Source organism: Uranotaenia lowii, chromosome 2 (assembly GCF_029784155.1).
Source record: "Uranotaenia lowii strain MFRU-FL chromosome 2, ASM2978415v1, whole genome shotgun sequence".
Taxonomy (NCBI): Eukaryota; Metazoa; Arthropoda; class Insecta; order Diptera; family Culicidae; genus Uranotaenia; species Uranotaenia lowii.
The window spans coordinates 163,224,197-163,247,406 of NC_073692.1; the positions used below are offsets into that span (position 1 = coordinate 163,224,197).

Consider the following 23,210-nt stretch of genomic DNA (forward strand, 5'->3'; position numbering starts at 1 on the left):
AGACTAAGTCTCTTTTCTCAAGTCTTGATCCTTAATTCAGGTGCCCTGACCCAAGGCAAAAATCTAGCAAAATCCAAAGATTAAAGGTCCGTTGACAATTTCTTGCCATATTATTTCTCATTTTACAGTATGTAGTATTAGTATTATACAACGAGAATTTTGAAAGCTCGTCTACTACTTTAGAGTTATTGCATACTTTAAGGCGCAATTTTCTAGTTTTAGATAAATACAGTATTTTGAGTCCTTTCTAAAAGATAATTACTGCATAAACAGGAGTTATTGAATAAATATTATAAGTTTAGTGATAACCATTGATCCCGATCCATTCTGAAAAAATATATCTTTTTGGACTCTAGGGATCAATTAAACACAAAACATACATTTTGGAAGCTTCCTTAAAAAAATTAGAGTTTGCTATTGCTTTGAAAATATGGCATTATGAAGTTCATGTTATACTCTAACGATTGAAACATAGGAATAAATATTTTTATTCTAACTTTTTCATGTGGGAAACATTTTAATGAGATAAATTAAGATCTTCAATCGCATTTTGTTAAATTGGATGTCCCATCTTAACTGGAATCTATTTCGAAACTTTTACTCATAATTGGAAGACTTATCGCAATCATCTTCAGTTGCCGTCCCAACTGGAATCTTTTACTCGTGATTGGAAATCTCATCGCAATCATCTACAGTTGGATGTCCCGTCACAACTGGAATCAGTTACTAATGACATGACAACTGATTCATTTTGCCGTATTTCTTCGTTTCCCCACCCTGTACCACGTGGAGGCGAACTATGTAACAGGGTGCGCATATTCCCACGAATACAAACATTCACTCAGATAGGCACATACACATTTATCTTGTCCACATTCGCTTCAACATAGTAAACAAGCCGAAGGCTCTATACACTTAAGCATAATCAACAAACAGAAATCTCATGGCACTTTTACATTTTCAATAAGCAGAAGCCTCAATTCGCTATTTTTTTTTTTTTAACAGACGTAAGTTCCCTTTTTCTGTTTTTTTACAATTGAAAATCTCCCTGCGATTTAACATGATCAACATGCAGAATTCCCAACTCGTGCTTTCATTTTTTTTTCAGTAGGCAAAACTCTTAATGCTCACTTTCATAAGCAACAATCTCGATGCACTCCTTCATTTTCAAAAAGACTCAATCCTTTTCACATTTTCAACAGAAAAAAGCTTAATTCCGCTTCAATATTTTACCTAAACAGAAGTCTCATTTCCCTCAAACATTTTCACCAAACAGAAGTCTCATTCCACTTTTGCAAAAACATTGACCAAAAGATACAAATCGCTCTTACAACATCAATAGCTGGAAGTCTCAATTCACTTTCACATAATCAACAACACCGGAAGGCTCATTCCGGTTTAACACAATGAACAAGCAGAAGTCTCAATCAATACTGGATGATAAATGTTAATCTTAAGTTGTTCAGGTTCATTCAGTGTGTAAAACCTAAATCGGCAAAGACATGTCTTACAATTTTTTCATTCTCAACAGAAACAAGTCTCAATCCTTCTTTATATAACCAACAACAGCAAGATCTCAAGCAACTTTTTCATAAACATTAATCGTAAATCTCAATCCACTATAGCAATATTAACAAGAAGAAGTCTCAATCTGCTTTTAAATTCCAGAAAAAACGAAGTCTAAATCAACTTTTACATTTTCAACAAGCAGCAGTCTGAATCCCAATTCACATATTCAATAAGCATAAGTCTCAATTAACTTTAACATTCCCAACAAACATGTCTCAATCCGTTAATACATTCTCAGCAGTAAGTTTCAATTCAATTTCACATAACCAACAGACAGTTATTTCAAATTATTTTAACACAAATCGTAAAACGTGAATAATAAAACCTGAACCGAAGCTCGCTTTCATATTTTTAACAAACAGCAGTCTCAATCCACTCTCACATTTTCAACATTTAATCACAACTCTTGCTCGTGATTGCAAGTCCCAATGTAAAGTCATCTTCAGATGGCTTTACAACTGAAATCTTTTAATCATGATTGGAAGTCTCATCGCAATAATCTTCTGTTGAATGTTCCATTACAACTGGAATCTACTCATGGAGCCGTTCAAATATTGCGCAACGCACTTAGGGGGGAGAGGAATTGCAATTTGTTATGCTGTGTTACGCAGAAACAGTTGAATAGGGGGTGTTTTCAAATTTTGTTACGTAACGCTTGGTATTTTTGTGATTAAGCTTTCCTAACTTAATAGTTTCTTGTGTGTACAGTGAACATTATACATCGCTTGCTTACTATACCAACTGTTATGATAATATGCCAGCTTTTTATAAAATACACACCTTAATTGTAGCGTTTTTTCCATGGAGAGTTGATAGTGATCCAAAATTGAAATTGATTCATCTGTTACGTTTAATTTTATTAAATGGTAGGAATTCAACCATGTCGAACGCCGCGACATTTTTAAGGGACACTTAACTTTTGTTCACAAATACTTTTCATTAAATTTCGCCATTTCGCCTCGCATGTAAATTGCATGAGGTTCAAATTCTGTTGTTTCATAAATTATTTCTCGTGGTTCAGTCTGTTCGAAGCCCAACCAAATACAGTTTTTTTTATTAGTTGATCACCCAGGTGGTAAATCCTTTTTACGGATTGCATTCCAAGGCACGGCGAGCCTCCGCGTCCCCCCAGTTTGCTACTCTGGGTCCATGGGTGCAATTGGACGACTCATGATACTATGTACCCCTACGCCATAAAGTCCACCTGGGGCCTCTAGCCATAATTCCCATCCTGATCGGCAACGAAGGCTATACCCGACATGGGAGACCATACTCGCGCAATGCGCTCCACGGCAAATACTCGTTTATACGTGCTTTGTCACGATTCACGACTCACGGGTTGACAGTCCGTTCGCCGCTACTCGTGACTCGAGTCCCACATACGGCCTCTTGTCACAATTCGAGACGAGAACACCTCGTGACTCGAGACCCTCTCACATTCCTCCTCTTGACACAAATTGAGGCGTCAATACCCACCTCTCCTCGTGTCTCGAGAGCCCTCGTTCAGTACGTCTCTTGACCCAATTCGAGACAAGAACAACTCGCCTCTCCTCGGGTCTGGAGATAACCACACATCCAACTATTTCTCCGTCTCGACTCTTCAAGACTCAACCTGAGGCACATGTTACGGCACAAGGCCCCTCTGTCTGTCGTGAGTCAATCGTATCCGCGAATCGGGGCCAGGAACCTCCCCAAAAGGCAGATCGATGGAAACCCGCTCAAACATTTGGTCGTCCCGCATATCGGGGTCGCGACTACCCGATACACGTTCCGACCCTTCCTCTTGCAACTGCGCACTGGTACCAAGGTGCCCGGTCACACCACGTTTTTGTCACACTCGGCACACAGCCCGTCGGTAGCTGACTGTACCAAGTGTGACGTATAGTTCTCTTGGCCGTACATCTACAGGTGACAAGTCTTGAGACACGTTTCCACTCTGCACCACGGGGAGGTGGAACTACGTCGCAGAGCAACCAAATACAGTTTGAATTTTGAAACGGGTATATATGTTTATTATGATAAATTCTTATTTCACAAGGGGAACAGCGTTTTTGTTACCTTTGTATCAACGATTGTCATTAGAAGATTTTGGCGTCCTTAATTCAAAATATTTGTCTGATTTGTCGTTCAGCTCTAGTTTTACTGCTTCTGATCGCCCCACAAATGTTTCTGGTGCCACACATTATGTTTCTGGTGCCTTGTTTGGAGGATGATGCTACTAGCCGTATAATGTAACTATCAAAATAATCGATAATGAATGGTACATGAAAAAAATCACCTTGGCCAGGAATGGAACTCGAGTCTGCTGATTACCTCTCCCACACCTTACCAATAGGCTAAATCGTCTGCGGTAAACTAGTCAATCTGTACTTCTATAATTCCGTTCACTTCATCATGTTGAATTCGCTGCTAGATTCTACGGCAGAAAACGCTCATCGTGGTCCGATCAAAAGAGTTCTGTTCGGCCCGAGGCAACAAGTTCAAGTAAGAACGCGTTTTCAAATTGATTCTAGTGAAAAATCAAATATTTAATGATGGTAAAAGTTGAGGCACAATGTGTACATCATGTTGCTGTGCGTACATTATAGTTCAAGAAGATTGAACGATCATAAGAGCTTATTTTCTGGTGCTCAAAAATTAGGTTAATATTTCCCTCACTTGAGAACCAAGTTGTTTTTTTGTCTAAATAGTTCTGTAACGATGATTAGGAGATATCTTTTTTGCTAAAAAATAAATACTATTGATAAAAAGTACGAAACTATTCCTCATTAAAATTTATTAAAGAAAATATGTGCTTTTGTAGAAAAGAGTAGAGCTTTCTATACCCCGGTTGCTCTTTATGCCCTCATCTCCCCTTCTTATGAAATTATTATTCCGATTTTTTCTCGCTATTCCCGAATGGTTTCCCATCCTTAAATAAACGACTTTGAGTAAAAAAAATCACATTGAACTTTAGGATTCAATAAGTTTTAGTATCAGAAAAACAATCTAGGGGAAAACTGTACAAGACGCACCAGCGGGGTAAGATGGCCCATGCCCTTATTTCTCAAATATACACCAACCAACGGCGTCGAATGATGTTTGTCTTTATTTTTGTATTGTAGCAAACAAGCTTTTTCATCATTCAATACATGAAAAGACAACAAAAACTACTTTAGTTCTTAGAAACAGAAGTATTAATGGAATCAGCGTGAAACTTGTTATTTTTCATAAGCAACATATAAGGTTTTATGGTAAAACAGCCTGCGCAATCTGATGAAACTACAGCTTATCGTTTATCCACTCATGTGCACTTTCGGAAGACTATGAAATTTTTGTTGTATTTTATTAACTTCCTCCGAATTTCATCAAAAATCAATCATATGAAAATTGGGGCAGAATGCCTACAAGACCACTTGTTTTACGCTCAAATTTTGAATGCTGTTAACTTTTGAGAAAATCCGAATATCAAAACAAAATGCTATTCTTTTTATTGGCTGACTCCCAAATTACGATAACAATGCATAATTATAACAAATTTTGTCCTTGTTCGAGTTCAAACGGTGCACCAATATTTGACTCGAAAAAATTATCGGCCGCCATGTTTGCCGCGATATCACTATAACAGTCAAAAAAATTGAATTTCGTTGCCTACTTGAAGGGCATGAAAAAGTGTATTTTGAAAAGCGAAATTTTCGATGAGTTTAGCAATACTAAATGATTTTTAGCCAAAGAATGGTTAGTTTACAAAAATACGATGACATGTAATTAAACATTTGGTGTTTCAATCATTACATTCCTTATAATCATTGTTCTATTTCTTACCACCCTTCCTGTTTGGTGCGTTCTGTCCAGGGCCGGATTAAGCCATCGGGGGGCCCGGGGCATTTTTTATTGGGGGGCCCTATGATTCGATGTTTTTTTTCGCATGCTATCCTGAACATTTTGAACGTGTTAAAGAACTGGAGATGAGTTCAATATACTCTCTTCAAATTGCCATGTTATCTGTGTAGAAGATGGTTTCTGGTATCTTAAATTAAAAATTAATAATCAATCAAGTGCAAACATCGCAGAAGAGTTTAGAAATTTCTCAAAATGAAAACTCTGATTTGAGCTTCCAAATAAAAAATTTATTCTCAATTTTTTTAATACTCTTATCATCAACTAAAATTCTCCGATTTTGAATAATGATGGGATAGATATATCAAATGTTTTTCATTTAATCATTGATCGTCTGGTTTGTGCTTCATCGAGAAATTTTTAACCTTATGATAATTGGAAAATATCAGGAAGATTTGAAACATAAAATACAAAATTCAAAAACAAAACAAAATAATTTAATTCATATTTCATAGAGATACAGAAGAAAATTAAGAACTCAATACTTTAAATATGATTATTTTAAAAACCACAATTCAGTGTCTTAAATCTAAATCTTAATTGCAAATCAAGTTTTGAGGAACGAAATATGAATTTATAAACACAGATATCCAAAGTTACAATCAGAGCCAAAGCAGAAATTACAGCAAATGTGTTTTCCAATTTTATATCTTTGGAACACAAACAAAACATTTTCATGGGATGTTTATGAATATGATTCTCATCAGATAAAAAAATGAAATTGTTATTCTGAATGTGAAAAAAGTTTCATTCGATGCCCGCGAAGCCAGTGAAAAAATGATCGTTTCAAAAAAAACGATTAAAATACACAATCAGTTATCATTGAAAAAAGTCAGATAAGGAATCCAAATGAGTTAAGAACTTAAAACAAAGATCATGAGTTTCCAAAATTCAGAAAACCATGAAACTGAACTTCAGTAACTGAAGTAACAACACAAGACTTGAAAATATTAATGAATTGAATCTGGAAAAATTAAATATGAAAAAACATAGAAATATTCATGTTAAAAGAATCACTCAATGATATTACCAACTCAACTATGAGATCGTTTTAATGATAATTTGAGAATGATCATTTGGAAAATGATAAGCTGAATTCAGGATATTGACTTCAGTAAAAAGTAAAATTTTGGAGAAATCAGTTGAAAATGTTCAAATACGAATTTTAAACCTAATGGAAATTCAATAAAGAAACTCAGTACTGTCGATTGGTCCAATTTTTTTTATAGATTTTATTTTCAAAAATTCAAAAGGGTTTAGAATTTATCATCCAACGAAAATTTCAATAATTATCCGGATACTGCCTGGATAAAATTTTGAAATGTTTATCATAGAGCTTCTCTGTTCTCCCTTAGCACTTTAAGCCAGTTTCGAGGAAAACAGCTTTTAGAGCAGTCACCATTACTTGGAAATATCACGTTATAATAAACATTATAATTGTGCAAGACGTTTGTATTTAATGAAAATGAGAAGTTTTTTTTTATTTTACCTGTTCTGTACAGAATATCCTGACTGAGATGTTTCGATAATAAAAAAAAAAAATTTTAGGTGTTTTTCCTCATATTCTCTTAAATTTTTTTTCGAATTTGGTCTACATTATTTTTGTCCAGATTTTGGGTTGAAAATTTTGAAATTCAATAAAAAGATTTTGATGTTCTCATCCCGAAAATGCGGCAGAATTTCTTCACTGCTAAGGGGCCCCTTAATTTATGTAAGAGAAAAACTATTCTAGATATTATTTCACGGGGGCCCCTTTAGATGTTATATTTAAAGTTTTCATTTCGATTTTCTAGTTTTGATTTCTTTTCATAGATTTGAAGAAATTGAGGTTGTATAGAAAAAGTAATGTTAAAACCTTTTTTTCCCTCGGGGGGCCCCCCTCAGCCGGGGGGCCCGGGGCAATTGCCCCTTTTGCCCCCCCTTTAATCCGGCCTTGGTTCTGTCCACTAGTTTTGGCGTTCTACCCCGCGGGTTTTATGGCTGTTTTAGTTTTGTGCAAAAACAAAGTCAAAATCGTGTTTTTATCATTTTTTTTCTTTTCGATAATACGCAAATTTCATCCTTGAATCGTCGTCAAATTTCAATTTGGTTCTTAAATGATTGGTATCTCTATAAATAGCAATTATGCTTAGCTGGTGCGTCTTGTACAGTTTTACACTACCTACTTAGAATTTTCCCAGGTTTGATTCAAAATTCCAGGTTTTTTCCCGGTGCCATTTTCAATCCACGGTTTGCCCCGGTTCACTGGCCACCCTGTAGTTTGGTGGATCAAATTTTTATACAAAAACATCAAAATTATTCTTCTGGTACCATTTAAATATATCCCAGGTGCTAGTAAGATCGATCTAGAACCTCACGGGGCTTTCCTACGACTGGATATAGGGCTTAGCTATCTTCTGAAGATACTTCTATTGAAATTTTTTCCATACATGCCTGCTGCAGTGATGAAAACTTTTTTCTGCCCTCAATAGCCAAATGTAAAATTGTCAATTATACAACTTGGCTTGAGAAATTCTTGCATTGTGGGCATTCTCGCGTTTTATCTTGGATACTTTTAAACGCGTGTACCAATCCTGACAAAAAATTTCACCACTTGATAAACAAACGCTGTCATTTGTTTCTCGGTACGACAACGAAAGGAGATGCAGTAAAAAAAAATATTGCCTGACTCTAAGTGGTACAAGCTTAGATTTTGAATATGAACCTCATCTAGAAAGAAAATTATGAAAAAAAATGTTAAAAATGAAGTCTCCCACTTTGCTAAAGACTTCAAAGCGATTGGAAAAATGAGAAAAAAAGGAAATGAAAATGTTCACATAGTCTCTAGGATTGCAGAGTCACTGGCTGTCCCTTTTTTATCTTAAAATTTTCTTAAAGGTAATGAAACAAAATAAGTGTTTTTAGAGAGAAAATTTTTAGTAAGAATGGATAAAAAAATTCAAAAAGCTCAAGTGTCTGGTAGAAAATCGACATAGGCACGTTTTCACACTCTAATAAATAGAAATTTTCTAAATTAATTTGCTGTTATTGCTGTCAGCCAATAAATCGCAAAATTTTAGTTTATTGATTTCCCAATTTAATTACCATGTTGCGGGCGATTGTTCGTTTGAGCTGTTTGCACCATTCAATAATGAAATGTGATTCACTTGACGATTTATTGCGTTCGTTCGGTTTGACCTATTCCGCATTCTCCAAAAAAAAAAAAAGAACAAAACTTGTGCATGGTTAAAATCCACACGTCCACCCAGATGCCAAGATGGTAGAGAGATCGTTAAACAGCTAAACATGAAATCGTTTAGTATTAGGGGGAGTGGGAAAATGTAAACAAAATGTTTAACCGGCTAGCGGCTAGCTCTCACAAGAGGATCGCAGATGAAAATTTGTAAGGGCGGTTCGAAAATCTGCGATCGCTGGATCGATCGCTGACCTCGCGTAAAAAAGAAGAAGAAAAAATCCGTGCTGTTTTCGTTTGGTCAATGCAAACAAGACATCAATTGGTGAGGGAGGAAATTTTGTTTAGCAATCCCATGAGATGAGATTGAGCTTCAGAGATTTTTCCCAGTGTCCAGTCGATTCGGAAGATTCTACGCGGTCGGTTCTCGTAGGTGTCGTGGCCTGTGTTCGATATTCGTTAATCGGAAATCAAAACCGGAAATGGTTTCTGGAATAACCATTCCAATTAAAAGATAATTTTTGGGATAATATTAATACGGCTCTTATTGTGATCTAGTTGCAGTGGAAAGTGAATGGCTCAAGTATTGTACCCCAATTGATGCCAGTGTCGTATTCATGAGGCTAAAAATAATTTAAATGAGAAAAATCCAAACGGCATCCGAGATGGAGAAGAACAAAAGTGATTTCGTGTAAAAGCGTTAGTTTTTTTTAGTTGCAAATGGTTCGATTCAAACAGGGAAAACCTCAAGGGCTAGTTGAATAATACAAAAAGAAATAAAATTAAAACACAACTTTTTCGTCAGTGGGGAAAAGGTGTTTTAATTCATCCGAAAAAAAATCTCTTGCTCATGTGCGTGTATGAATAAAGTGAAATAGTGATTCTGGAAATTTTTCTTCAGTTTTTTCAACCTCAACCAATCGTTTTGGGAGGTTTGAAGCAAAGAGCACAATGATCTGCGATGAAGTTGAATCCGGATCAATCGGAGAAATGGTGGTTCACCCGAGAATGCAGGCGTTTATTTCGATGATGGGTGGAAGCTTAACGCCGGAAGATGTTGTTCATATTTGTTACCTCAATTTCTACGGTTTGCTGGTGAATGGTTTGGTTTTGGCGGCATTCTTAACGGTGCTCGGATTTGTCATGTGGCGGTTTCCGGTTAGGTAAGTAATCAAAATAATTGTCGTGGTATTGATAAGTAGCCACAAGATGAAAGTTTTGCAGCTGGAATATTTGTTAATTTATCACATACACCGTAAAGATTCGAAATTATGTTTAAAAAAAATCCCATTCAAGTTTTATGGGAGTACTCTCTGGCAGAGTCTCCGCACTTCCTATTTCCCCACTACTGAAAGGAGGAATGGGTTCAAAACCATTTAAGGAACATTTCCCGTAATCATAACAGTCTTATCAAATTAGGTTTCAATCGCATAGTCAGTTCTCGAGATATTCAAACATGTTTGTTGGCTGCCCGTGCAGAGAAGGGAAGGGTCTCCAGCTTTTATGGGAACCTTCCCCGGCCCTCAAAGACCTCTTCTGCCGAATTACACACGAATCGATTCAATTGTTTCCGAGCCTATAGGAAACAGGCAGACAGACATTTTTATATACATAGGCAGCCAAATGGGTCATGTCGAATTTCGAAAACCGACCATATAAATTTAGTAGTTTGGCTCAAAACCTGACATGTGCATAAATTCAGCTCATTCGGACTTGATTCGGGGTGCTTCAAAACGCTTAAAAATTCGGTTTTTACCCGCAAAAATCGACTTTTAGATTTCAAAAATCTTAAATGAGGGGCCCAAGGAAATTTGGAAAATTGAAATTTAAATTACTTACAAATGCATGAAACGTCGAGATCTGATGTTATCTTGAAGAAATTTATGGCCAAATATCAACTTTCTGAGACATAGTCGGTTTTCTGAAAAAAAAACCGATTTTCTGAAGTCGTTACCATTACAAAATAAACGAACACGCTCACAATTTATATAAACAATAAGAAACCTTCCTAGTTTCCTAGAATTTTCAAAATTTTTCACACCGTTTGACTGTTTATCAAACGAAAGAAGCTTAGGTTGAAAAAATCGGTTCTCCAAACTAGCCATAACTAACAGTTTCTGGTGATTTTTTTTATTCTGGGCAATGGTTTTCGGGCAAATGAAGTGATCATTTTTGAATTTCCTTAACTTTGGGGTCTAAAAAGCTTCGTTTAGATTCAAAACTCATTCATATTTTTTGCAGAATTTATAAGTACGTTTACATGAGTAAATTTGAGCTGTTTGGTTTGTATGGGAAAAGAGAATAATTTGTACTGAATAATCAGCATCAGTTCTGTATCTTCTGTGGAACTGAGTCTATTGATGGGTTTTGCGCCAATTTATAAATTCTCTAAAAGAAATTTATCGCTGAACAACTTTTCCAAGACTTTAACATCGTATCATTTTAGGCAAAGAAGTTATTAGCTGTTCAACATGGGTAAGTCTTTTGATATTGAAAAACTATAAAATCAATCATTTTCGCATCTTTAAACCGAATTTCAAGATTTTTAAATTTTTTTTTTTTTGTTTCGATTATAGTCGTTTTACCATCTTTATGGCATTCGCGACTTTATCAACGTTGCAGTTGGCGGATCGTTATTGAAAAACTATCCGGTACAACTGTGTTCGATGTTTACTCTTGGGCTCGAACTCGTGGACATCGGCTCAGGAGACAACAGACTTGCCAACTGAGCTATATCACAAGCCCAAGATTTTTAAATGAAAGTTGTTAAAGATACAGCAAACTTAGTGAAGCAATTCGAGATTTCTATTTTTTACTGGAATCTTTAGCTGTGTCTTTGTTTCCAGTCACTGTAAAGACTTCAAATTTTGCAGAGCGTTAGATGAACTAAATTGTGTGAAAATTTCATTAAAAAAATCAACCGAGAGAAAAATGGCAGCTCGTAAAAGTTGGAAAAGACGGCGCGTCTCCACGCGAATTCATTATTTTTCTAAGACAATTGTATTTCAGAAAAAATAACTCTGATTTTTAACTGCATGAAATGCAAGTAAAGTGTCCATTTCCCAGCAATTTTAGCGTTCCCGGGAATCAGGAAATCTAACGATCTTTTTCCCGGTAATTCTCGGGATCCCGGGTACAAATTTAAAATGAAGATTTTAACAATCTACTGCATACGAAAACCTATCTATATAGTTAAAAAAGAAAAAAATTAAAAAATAGTAAGTAGTAGTATTGCAAAACATTTCAATCTTTTTAATGCCTCAAAAATTTAATAACCAATTTTGAATTCGAAGTATTAATAACTATGTTCTTTAACCGGAAACTTGACTGATTTTTGCTACAAAAATTTGGAATTTATAAGTAACACTAGCTGATCCCGTACGTACTTCGTTTCGCTAACAACAGTAACAATGTGATCAGATAGGATGTTATTGCTTTAATAAAACAAATCTCGATATTCCTAACACTGAAGAAAAATACCTTCGCTTTAAGAGTATCCTTTTTGATAAGTTAAGAACCCAACTTCATAAACTACATATCAGTTTCTTTTCGAATCTCGTTTTTGAGTTCGCACATTAATCCGTCAAATTTACACGACAATGTCGCAAAAACAGCAGATAGTTCAAAAGAAAAATTCCTTTTCATTGCACAATAATTCAAAATTTAACGCATAAAATAATATTGATTTTATCACTGCATTCCTGGGCTAAATTTTCAAATAGATTCTATGCTTTTCGACGCCATTTTTAGCAGTCAATATAGATGACACATTTTCCTGAAATTTAAACTTATAATTCAACATAACAGATAAGTCGTCCCTTTATTAAACCCTACTGTGCACCTCTTTTGCTGACTCTCTACACAAAATTTGACACATGTAAACGATAACTCCTCTCTTTAAATCTCTGTAGATAAATTTTCACCTTGATCTAATGCATTACTACGAAAATATTGAAAAACAGTGGAAACGTCATAAGGACGACCCCTTTCGCCGACCTGTGACCCGAAATTTCACAACTTTTACAACCCCGATCCAAAATTGAATGCTGGAAATCAATTACTGCCCCTTAAAACTCCCACTGACAAAACTTTATTTCCACCTGAAACATTATTACGACAATATCGCTAAACAGTGGAAAGTTTATGTGGACGACCCCTTTGGCCGACCCTTGATCCAAAATTTAAAACCGGACATCAATTTCCCATCCCTTCAAACCTCAATATACAAACTTTCATTTCAATCCCATGTATAATAACATCAATATCGCAAAAACAGAAAAAAGTATGAAGAATGGACGCCCCCTTTTTGTGATCCCTACACAAAATTTGACACTTGAAATTGATTGTTCATCCCTGAAAACTTCCATGTGCCAAATTTCATCTCTTTCCTATGCATAATAACGTCAATATAACTAAAACAGTATTTGTGTAGTATGGACGACCCCTTTTGGCGGCCCCTTATACAAAATTTGATACCTGAAATCGATTGTCCGTCTTTTAAAACGCTCGTGTACCAATTTTCAACTCAATCCAACGCATTATAACGTCAATATGGCTTAAATAGTATTTGCGTTGTATGGACGACCCTTTTAGCCGACCCCTGAGCCTAAATTTGATACCTAAAATCAATTGCCCATCTTTCAAAACCCCCATGTGCAAATTTTCATCATAATCTAACCAAAAATAACGTCATAATCGCGAAAACAATATTTGTCTTGTATGGACGACCTCCTTCAGAAAGGGTCATCCGAAAATCTAAGAACATTTTTCATCATTTCTGGTCCTAATAATCATCCATGCCAAATTTCAGCTGTCTAGCTCTTAAAATGGCTGAGTCTATAGAGGACATACAAACAAACAAACAAACAAACAAACAAACCCACAGAAATTTTAACTAACGCAGAAAACGCTAAAAATTAGCCCAACGGTTTGAGTCTGCTCATGATTTTAATTTAAACGTTGTTAGTCCAATTGATGCTCAAATTTCCCTTGAATTTGATGATATTTTTTCTAAGCAAAATGTATTTGAAAGTTCCTGTGAGACAAATATTGATGAACTTAAATTGATTTTCAAAAAATTTAAAAATATGAAAGCTCCGGGGGAAGATGGGATTTTCTATATTCTTATTAAATAGTTGCCTGAAAGCACTTTAAATTTTTTAGTTAAAATCTTCAATAAATGTTTTCACTTGGCTTATTTTCCCAATAAATGGAAAAATGCCAAAGTAACTCCAATTTTGAAACCTGGAAAAAGTGCTTTAGAGCCTTCAAGTTATCGACCAATTAGTTTGCTTCCTTCTTTAAGTAAACTATTTGAGAGAGTTATTTTGAATAGAATGATGATTCACATTAATCAGAATTCTATTTTCCCTGATGAACAATTTGGTTTTCGTCATGGACATTCTACTACACATCAACTTTTGAGTGTAACTAATATGATCAACGCTAGCAAATCTGAAGGTTATTCAACTTGTGTTGCTCTTCTAGATATTGAAAAAGCATTTGACAGTGTTTGGCACAAAGGTTTAGTAGCTAAATTCGCTCGATTTGATTTTCCTGTATATCTCACTAAAATTATTCAAAATTATTTGACTAGCCTAGGGTTGCCATCCGTCCCGCAAAAGCGGGACATGTCCCGCTTTTTTGTTGAGTGTCCCGCTGTCCCGCTTTTTCCTCAAAATGTCCCGCTTTTTTTCTTGGAAAACTTTTACAAAGTTAACTGACTGACACCGGAAAAAATCAAAGTTTAGTCTCAATTTGATTTCTATGATGAACAGAAAATCTGTCAAATCAACTTTTTCTCAAAATAAGCAGCATTTTTCAAAGCTTATATAAGACAATACAGAATAAATCTAAAGCTCTTAGAAGTATAGTAAGATTCTGATTCAGCAAGTGTTCTTGCAGCACGTAAGCCAATGTTTGAAAAAAATATTGTAAAAGTTGCTTCCAGATAATCATAAATTATAGAATTATAGAGAATTATAGAGAAACTTTTTCGCCGGAATCTTAGTTAAATTTCCAAATATTATACACCACCTTTTTCGACTCAATTGTCCTAAGTATATAAAGATGGAAGTTTTTTTGATGTTTTCAAACTTTTAACAAATAACCAAACAACCCCCTTTTTTTAAATTACACAATGGTTCGCGTATCAAATCCGCCGTTCACAAGTACGACTTGAAATATTTTTTCTCAAATAACGTGTTTATTTGTGAGAACCATGGAAAATAACGGTGCACATGGCAAAAATCACTGTAAATAGAAGTCATGTATGAAAAAGAGAGCAAAATCAATCTGTGTTGAAAAAACCTTAGAGTACTTCCTTTGAACAACTTTGTCTGATGGTAAAAGTATAAGTTTGACTTCAGAATTGAGCATTTTTTTTATATTTTCTTAAATGTCCCGCTTTTTTTCGCTGTGTCCCGCTTTTTTTTCGTGAAATGTCCCGCTTTTTTCTGAAAGTATCTGGCAAGCCTAGACTAGCCGAACCTTACAAGTAAGCTATCAAAATTCATGCTCTGAAAGGACTCCCATTAGACCTGGGGTCCCTCAGGGCAGTATACTTGGGCCGATTTTATACAATATTTTTACTTCTGATCTTCCTGATGTACCAGAAGGAAAAGGTAGAAGATTATTTGCTGAGGATACTTTGCTTTCAGCCAAAGGTCGAAATTTACGGGTGGTACGCAGTAGATTGCAACAAAATTTAAATTCCTTTTTGAATTACTTGAAAATGTGGAAAATTTCTCATAACGCTTCAAAAACTCAACTTATTTTATTTCCCCATAAACCAAGAGCTCAATTTTTAGAACCTAATGAAAATCATTCCATAACTTTTAATGGGGTTTCATTAGAATGGTCTGATCACGTGAAGTACTTGGGACTCACACTTGATCGGAATCTTACTTTTAAAAATCACATTGAAGATATTCAATCTAAATGTAATAAATACACTAAATCTCTTTATTCTCTCATCTACAGGAAATCCAGGTTGTGTCTGCGAAATAAGATTCTAATCTACAAACAGGTGTTTCGACCAGCGATAATGTATGCAGTTCCGATTTGGTCTAGCTGCTGCGCGACGAGGAAGAAAGCCATCCAGAGGATTCAGAACAAGGTCATGAAAATGATTTTGCGGCTTCCACCTTGGCACAGCACCGAAGATCTTCATCGGATTGCGGGCATTGAATCGATCGAAGAGATGGCCAACAAAATCATCTCCAACTTCAGAGGCAAATCGATGCAGTCTTCCATCGCAGAGATTCGTTCTCTTTATAATTAGTTTTATTTTAGGATAGTGTTTAGTTTTAAGTTTAAAATATTTTTGCCATTACAGGATGTTCTCCTACATTAAATACTTGATTGCGCTCAGCAAGTTTAAATCTTATAAATAAATTTATTTTATCTTGTTAACTATAGGGCTCTGAACAGTTCATTATTGAGCTGAACACCTAATTTCATGTAATAATGTAATAAAAAATGTAATGATGAATTGATACAAATAAAGACATATTTAAAAAAAAACCCACAGAAATTGCTTTTTATATATATATAGATTTTTCACTATCGATTGAAGTTCGTTAGCTTCAGGTTATTCATCAAATCTCGTAAATTTCTAGATAACTATCCTTTTGTGTCAAAAAATGTCATTTCTTTGCTTAGTTTATTGCTACTGTCAACAGTTTGCGGAACGGGAGTTTTGAATTATAAGCGTATTAGGACACTTTAAATGCAAGGAGATGAGGAGGAGCAGTGTGCAGCAAATATTAAAGACTCATTTGCAACAACACTTCTCTCCCTTCCATTTGCTTTCTCAAAATGAATGTTTTCTATTTAAGGTCCTTTTTATTGACAGAATTTTGAAAATTTGGAAATCACAACCCCTCACCCTCCCCAAGAGCCAGCTGTAGGACCGCACCTGCCTTACCATTTTATTAAAAACATGACAAAAACATCAATTCAAATGGCACCACTGCACTGCATAGGCTTCATGCTGTAATGCTGTAAGATTTTTTCACCATATACCAGCCCATATACATTTTTGGAGCTTCCAAAATTTGCACAAATGTTATTTGGGCCAAATTATGCCCGAAACAGTCTAAGACTTTTATGGCCCAATTTTGACCAGTCTAAATAGCATAAAGGGTAGAAGAAAATCTGATTTGCTGTTTAGTGAACAAGTTTTTTTTTATAAACTCTTAGTTTAAAACTCAAAAATGTAAATGCAATAAAGTTAGTATTTTGGAATCGTGCTAAGAAATATTTCTAGTACTGTTACCTATATTGTTTTCTGTTAATATGATGGCAACAAACATATAATCATGTCCTTCCTTCCACAACTCTGAACAACTCGCTTTAGAAATAGAGTGATCCCGTCTCATACGTTATTTCGAATTTTAAGTGGTCAATGTTGAAAAATAATCGTTTTGATTAGTTTTGAAACACATTTTTTAAATAAAACTTTGTAGCTATTAGAACTGTAATATTTCTTGAGCAAAAAAAAAGTTAGGTTATGGTATGGTTATTTTCTAAAACCTTTTGAAGACGACAAAAAAAAAAAAATGTCCGATTATTTAAAACATCATTGCGGTTTGCCGATGACAAACCGATTCCAAAGAAAATTTAAATAGAAATACGCAACCCAATCCTTTTTCCCATAGTCGATACCAACTAGGTAGTAGGAAGGAATACGGGTGTTTTCAACGACAAGTGATTACGATTTGCTTGCTGCTGCTTGCTGGCTTGAAAATTCCCCTGGGCGGCATATTACTTATACTTATTATCATTCATACTCCGAGCACGAACAACTTCTTGGAAAGCCATAGGACTTTGCCATTCTTTGCCAGTCTGTTCTGCAGCCCGTTTTGAGAACGAAATCGACACTTGCCACCCAGTTTGTTTGGGGCTTGTTGATGGAATACAATTTGAAAAAATATATGCAAAAGTTGCTTATGAATCCTTTTATATGTTTATACGGAAAGTATGAACAGATCGGAATGATTTTTTTCGACAATTAAACCCACAATTTGGCTTCAACAAATGCTCAAATCGAAATGTTCCAAAAATTAAACTAACATGACAAATTACTAAATTGACACGGGCCACTGCTGTCAATAGGATTTCCATGCGACACCACGATGAAAACAGAAATGACCGGAAAGAAACTTCCGTCCTATCGAAAGGCTTCTTGAAGGCGCTTTGTCTTAGCTTAGAGGAAAAACATTTCCCCCCTTTCTCCATCATCATTTTCATCGTCGTTGTTCGAGTTATCTCCGCAGTGAAGTCATCGTAAAGTTTCGAATTGTATCGCTTTTCCAAATGGGTGACAATTTTCATTCTCCCATGATGCTCGATTTCGGGCCGCTTGTCCAAAGCCTCAAATCAATATGCAAATCAAAGGTCTCATATGGCACCCGGAATGGCATTATGGCAAGATGCCGGGTCCGATTCTGTTCCGGTAGGATAACTTCCGATAAGACCGAATCTCCCGAGGAGCCGCCGGTGTTTTGAGAATAGTTTCTCGAATCTTTAAAATGTCATCATTTGCAGATGCGTATTTTTGGCTTGAGCAAGGATGTGAGATTTGCGATCGATTTGAAGAAATTGTTCGATGCTATGTGATTTCTGAAATGGGCTACCATCTCACGAACGTTTTAAAGATTATTGAATTGAAACGTGTCCGTTTTTTAAAATAGTTCGTGAGATTGGTTATTGAATTCTCGAAACAAAAATAATCCGAGGGATTTCTGATAGGACTTCAAAAACCTGTCTTTGGATTATGTATAAAGTTGGTTTTGTTACTACTTACTGTATTTTTTGTAAAACTCAGTTATTCAAAGCTTTTCACGTGGCCTGATTTACTGTTGTGATTCAGCTTGATTTAAAGCGACTGAATGATTTTTTGTCTATTGAACCCTGAAATTTAAGTACCCACTTTAAATTTTCAATTCCCTCTCACCGGAAATTTTTCAACCAGCCAAAACCCAGTTGTAGGGCTTTGTTATGTTTATCTTCTTATCCATTGTGACGCTTCCATAAACATCATACTTTTTTTTGCAGGTTTTCCCTCTTCCCGTTTCGTTTCCAGCCAAATAAACACGGGATAGGATGTGTGTTGTGCAATCAACCTCTCTCTTTTTCATTGATTAAATAAAAATGATTGCAAGTGAGTTGTTCTCATCGGGTATAATGTAACAATACTCGGTAAGATCAACTAGGTATATACGATTTTTCCTGAAGCGTACAGACACACATAGCCTGGGAAAATTCCTCTGGGAAGAAAATTCTGAAACCAACAGCAGCAACAAACGTTCAACTGCCAGCTGACAGACTGACTGTTTATTTTCCCTCGTATCTACTTTTTTCTTCGGGAGCCTAATTTGTGGAGCGCTTCCAAGGATGTAGTGGATTTTTCTGGGAATGACAATATTTGATCCTTGGTAGCACGAAATAGAAGAAAAGGTATTGAAGTTTCAAAGCAGCTTTCATCAACATTCGATAGGGAAAATAAGGACCTAGATGAAGCAACAAGGTTATATAGAATGAATTGATCTGAGATGATTTTTTTCAAAAATGGTTTACCTGACACATAGGAGAGATAAGGGCATAACGAGCTTCCAGTGAATAATAAGCACTCCTTTTTTTCTTCAAAAGTACGTATTTTCTTAAACAAATTTTCATGAGGATTTGTTTCGTACTAGCTATAGTATTAATTTTTCTCCAAAAAAGAAATATCATTTTCATCCTGACAGAAATATTAAATAATAACCAGCTAGGTTCTCAAGTGACGAAAATATTATAATTTTTGAGTACCACCAAATATGCTTTTATTACCTATAAATCATCTTAATCTGAAATGTACGCACTGCAACATGATTTACACATTGTATCTCAATTTTCACCATCATAAAATTTTTGATTTTTCACTTAAATCCATTTTAAAACGCGTTTTTACTTAAATTTGTTGACCTGGAGCGAAGAGAGCACTATTAATCAAGGCAAGATGAACGTTTTCAGCCGAATAATCTAGCAGCGAATTCAACTCGATGAAGTCAACTGAATAATAGAGCTACAGCTTGACTTGTTTCATCTGACGATTTGGCCTATTGGTATGGTGTCGGAAAATGAAAATGAAAATGTATTATTAAACGTTTTTATCTACTTTTTCAAGTTTCATCCAATTAGGCAATAGACAAGCGTTTTCCTTGAAGTGGCCATTATGCCATTATCTCCCCTCACATTGCTAAAATGCATATCAGTTTCTGGATTGTATTACATTTTCCCGAAAAAGTTTGCCCGGAATTGCAAATAATCGAATTCAAACCCTACAATGAATCAATCCTCAAAATACAATTTCTCCAGAATGCCCCATCCAAACATATAAAAATGACTGTGTGTCTGTCTCTCTGTTCCCTATAGACTCGGAAACTACTGAACCGATCATCGTAACACTTGGCACCTGAGGGTTTTTGGGGCCGAAGATGGATTCTATAATAGATACAAACCACCCGGACTTAAGAGAGGGGGGGCTCCCATACAAAATTTGTAGTTTTTCGAAACTTTCGAGATTTTTTTTTTCCTTTGAGCGGTTTCTCCATGGCCGAGGCGTCGGTCGCGAGCCTACGTCGCGAGAGGATAGTGATCGTGGCATAGCATACTGATCAGGGGGAATATTTTCGCGCGTATTTCTCAACCAAGCATATTTTCAATGCAAGGGGTGGCAATATGATTGTAACCAAAGCATACTGTTCATGATCGCTGGAAAAATTTAACGATTAGGCGCCTGTTTCTCAACCAAGTAGGTACCTATTTTTCTTATGCACGTGAGAGCGATACGCAACCTTGATGTGTTTTTTTCTTTCTTAATTGTACACAGCACGTGGAAATAAATGACGCCTAGATGTGACACGGATTGGTATTTTATCAATCGAATCAAAAGCAATTGAAAGATTTCCAAAAATACTTCCATATTTAGTTCGTGTTAATGTACAGTACCGTTCATAATTGTATAGAAATTGAAAGCAAGCGCACTGTCACTTCGACTTTAAACTTCCATAACTTTTTACTCCGATGATATTTTTTGATCAAATTCTCTGCATTAGATAGATCAATTATCACACTATTATACCACAAATCTTGAGCTTTCTGGTGTTTGTGTGGTCTGAGATACAGTAGTTCTACGAAAATCGGACTCTTTGGAGTTTTACTATTCAAACAGCAATATCTCCGAAACTACACTACATTTTTTATTGAAATTTTTCAGAGTGATTGTTGAAATATGAAGCTAGCATGTCTGAAGTTTTTGAAAAGTTCTATCGATGGGATCAAAAGTTACGCGAGGTACAATTTTTTATTTATGAACCCAAAAATGCGATTTCTATAGAATTTTGGACGATTTATGAGAACAATATCGTTTTATCTACAAATCAGTCACAATAGTGTGATAATTGATCTATCGAACGCAGAAAATTTGATAAAAAAATATCATCGGAGTAAAAAGTTATGGAAGTTCAAAGTCGAAGTGACAGTGCGCGTGCTTTCAATTTCTATACAGTTATGAACGGTACTGGAGGTAGCATTTGTTGTCTAAAAAATAACAATTTAGTTCTGATGCTAATGAAATAATGGTATGACACTCTGCTGACAATTGAAAAAAAATAATACAGAAAGTAAAGAATTTACATAAATTTTTTCAACCCATTTCGCCTACAAGGTTATTTTCGAATCATAATGATAACAGAAATATGAATAAAATATTTTCTATAGAGATATATCGGATACATTTTGTAGAACATGTAAAAATGTACTTAACTGAAGTTTTATGAAGCGCCATTTAAATTTAAAGAAGATAAAAAAATCCGATCCAACGCATGAACTGATCAAGAGCCTTTTCTTTAAATTAGATAAGATAGGACTGACGTTTGCATAAGTGAAAGGAATCAGTGAAATAAACTGATTTTCATTGACCAAAAGTGAGGGAATTCATTTTCCGAAAGAATTTTCATCTAAGGTACACTAGAGCATGAAGCATGTTCAAACGTACAACTTTTCTCTGTTACAAAAAAAATGTTTTTTTCTAGAAATTGTTACTTCGACCCAAATACACAACTGAAACGAATTTAGAAATGAAAATGGAACTTTTTATTTTAAACAATTCTGAAAATAGAACATCGTAATTTTTGCTTACATACCAATTCATAAATACGTAATTAACATTAAAAGTGTTTTTGTGTTACATGGCTGCATAAAAGAGAATTTTGATCCGCTTCTTTTTTGAAAAGTGAGACTTTAGAACTGATATTCAACTGGAAGCAAAATTTTTATGAGAAATTTTCAGTATACCATCCAAGTGTTAATAACAATATTCCCTCCTGTCAACTTACACGGTGGGGTACGACCAGAAGGGGTATTCCGAATGTTTAAACTGAAACGAATATTTAAAACTCAAATGTCTTTGTGAATGAAGGTCATTTGCTTTGAACAGCATTCGTTAAAAGTGGAGTAACTAACATAAATTTATACTGCAGACATACTGCAAATATATCAATCAAACTTGATAAATCAATCAAACAGAAATACGTTTAAAATCAATTTTAAAGCCATTACTCTGACGCATTTGAAAATAAGCTTTGCATTTACATTTGCCACAATTTACGGGACAAATGTTAACTTAGAAATTTGTTTTTGTCGACATTTTTCAATATTTGACTTTCAAAGAGACAATAAAAAAAGCGCTGAGAATTTATTTAGTTGTGCAACTGATATTTTTTTTAATATTTATATTTTTTTAGATTTGATAATTTTATCAGAAAAAAAGAAATTTGCACTGCATAAAATCAATAATTTTCATACCATGACAAGTGTTCAAGCTGTACTTCAACTTCAAGCTGTAATGTCTCATGTCTACTAGATTGGCATTTGCGAAACATTTTTTAACATAATTTTGACGCAAAAAGGATAGATATTCAAAATGCTTCGAAGGGCGAGGATGTTGAAAAAATCTGTTTGAAAATGGTTATTTAAAATCCTTTTCATCGTTTTTTTTTCAAATTTCTATAGCTTATTTTTTCAATTCCAAAAAATACACCATCTAAAGCTAATCAAGAGCTGGAAGTGCTCTTAATACAGAATATTAGGAATAAACTCAAAAAACTGTCCCGATTCACGCTATTGATCGGTTTTCAAAATTCTATCTCCATAAAGTACAACGCGAATCTTTTTCTTTCAATAAGAAATATTTGTAAACTTGAGCCGGGTAAACCAGCCTTCCTTCTTCAAGCAGTGGAGGACAAAATTGGAAAATATGGGGGATCTCCCATGTAAGTTTAAGATAAAGAGCTTTTCAAAGAAGGGACCATATTTTATAGGAGGGTTTTTGCGTACGGATATTTGGCATAACTAAAAATAGATGTAACAATTTTTTTTAATGGAAATTCGTAACTTCCCACTTAGGGAAAAAAAGGTGGAAATCCATAAATTTTGACATTATTTAAGTCATTATGAAGCTTTAAAAACAGAGTACAAATTTCAGATCTTGAAAAACAAATTTAGAGATCAAGTTCCATTTAAAACATATACCATCTTTGAATTG

The 23,210-nt window shown here is 35.0% G+C and overlaps 1 protein-coding gene across 12 annotated transcripts in view; it reads left to right on the forward strand.

Moving 5' to 3' along the window:
• The window catches only part of LOC129741933 (ATP-binding cassette sub-family C member Sur), a 373,059-nt gene that overhangs the window by 22,467 nt on the left and 327,382 nt on the right, over nucleotides 1–23,210 (forward strand). For all 12 annotated transcript variants that reach the window (XM_055733758.1, XM_055733747.1, XM_055733756.1 and 9 more), the window contains exon 2: nucleotides 9,179–9,783. In XM_055733758.1, coding sequence (XP_055589733.1) covers nucleotides 9,572–9,783 — 212 coding nt within the window. In that variant the 5' untranslated portion in view covers nucleotides 9,179–9,571. The remainder of the gene's footprint in view (nucleotides 1–9,178; nucleotides 9,784–23,210) is intronic.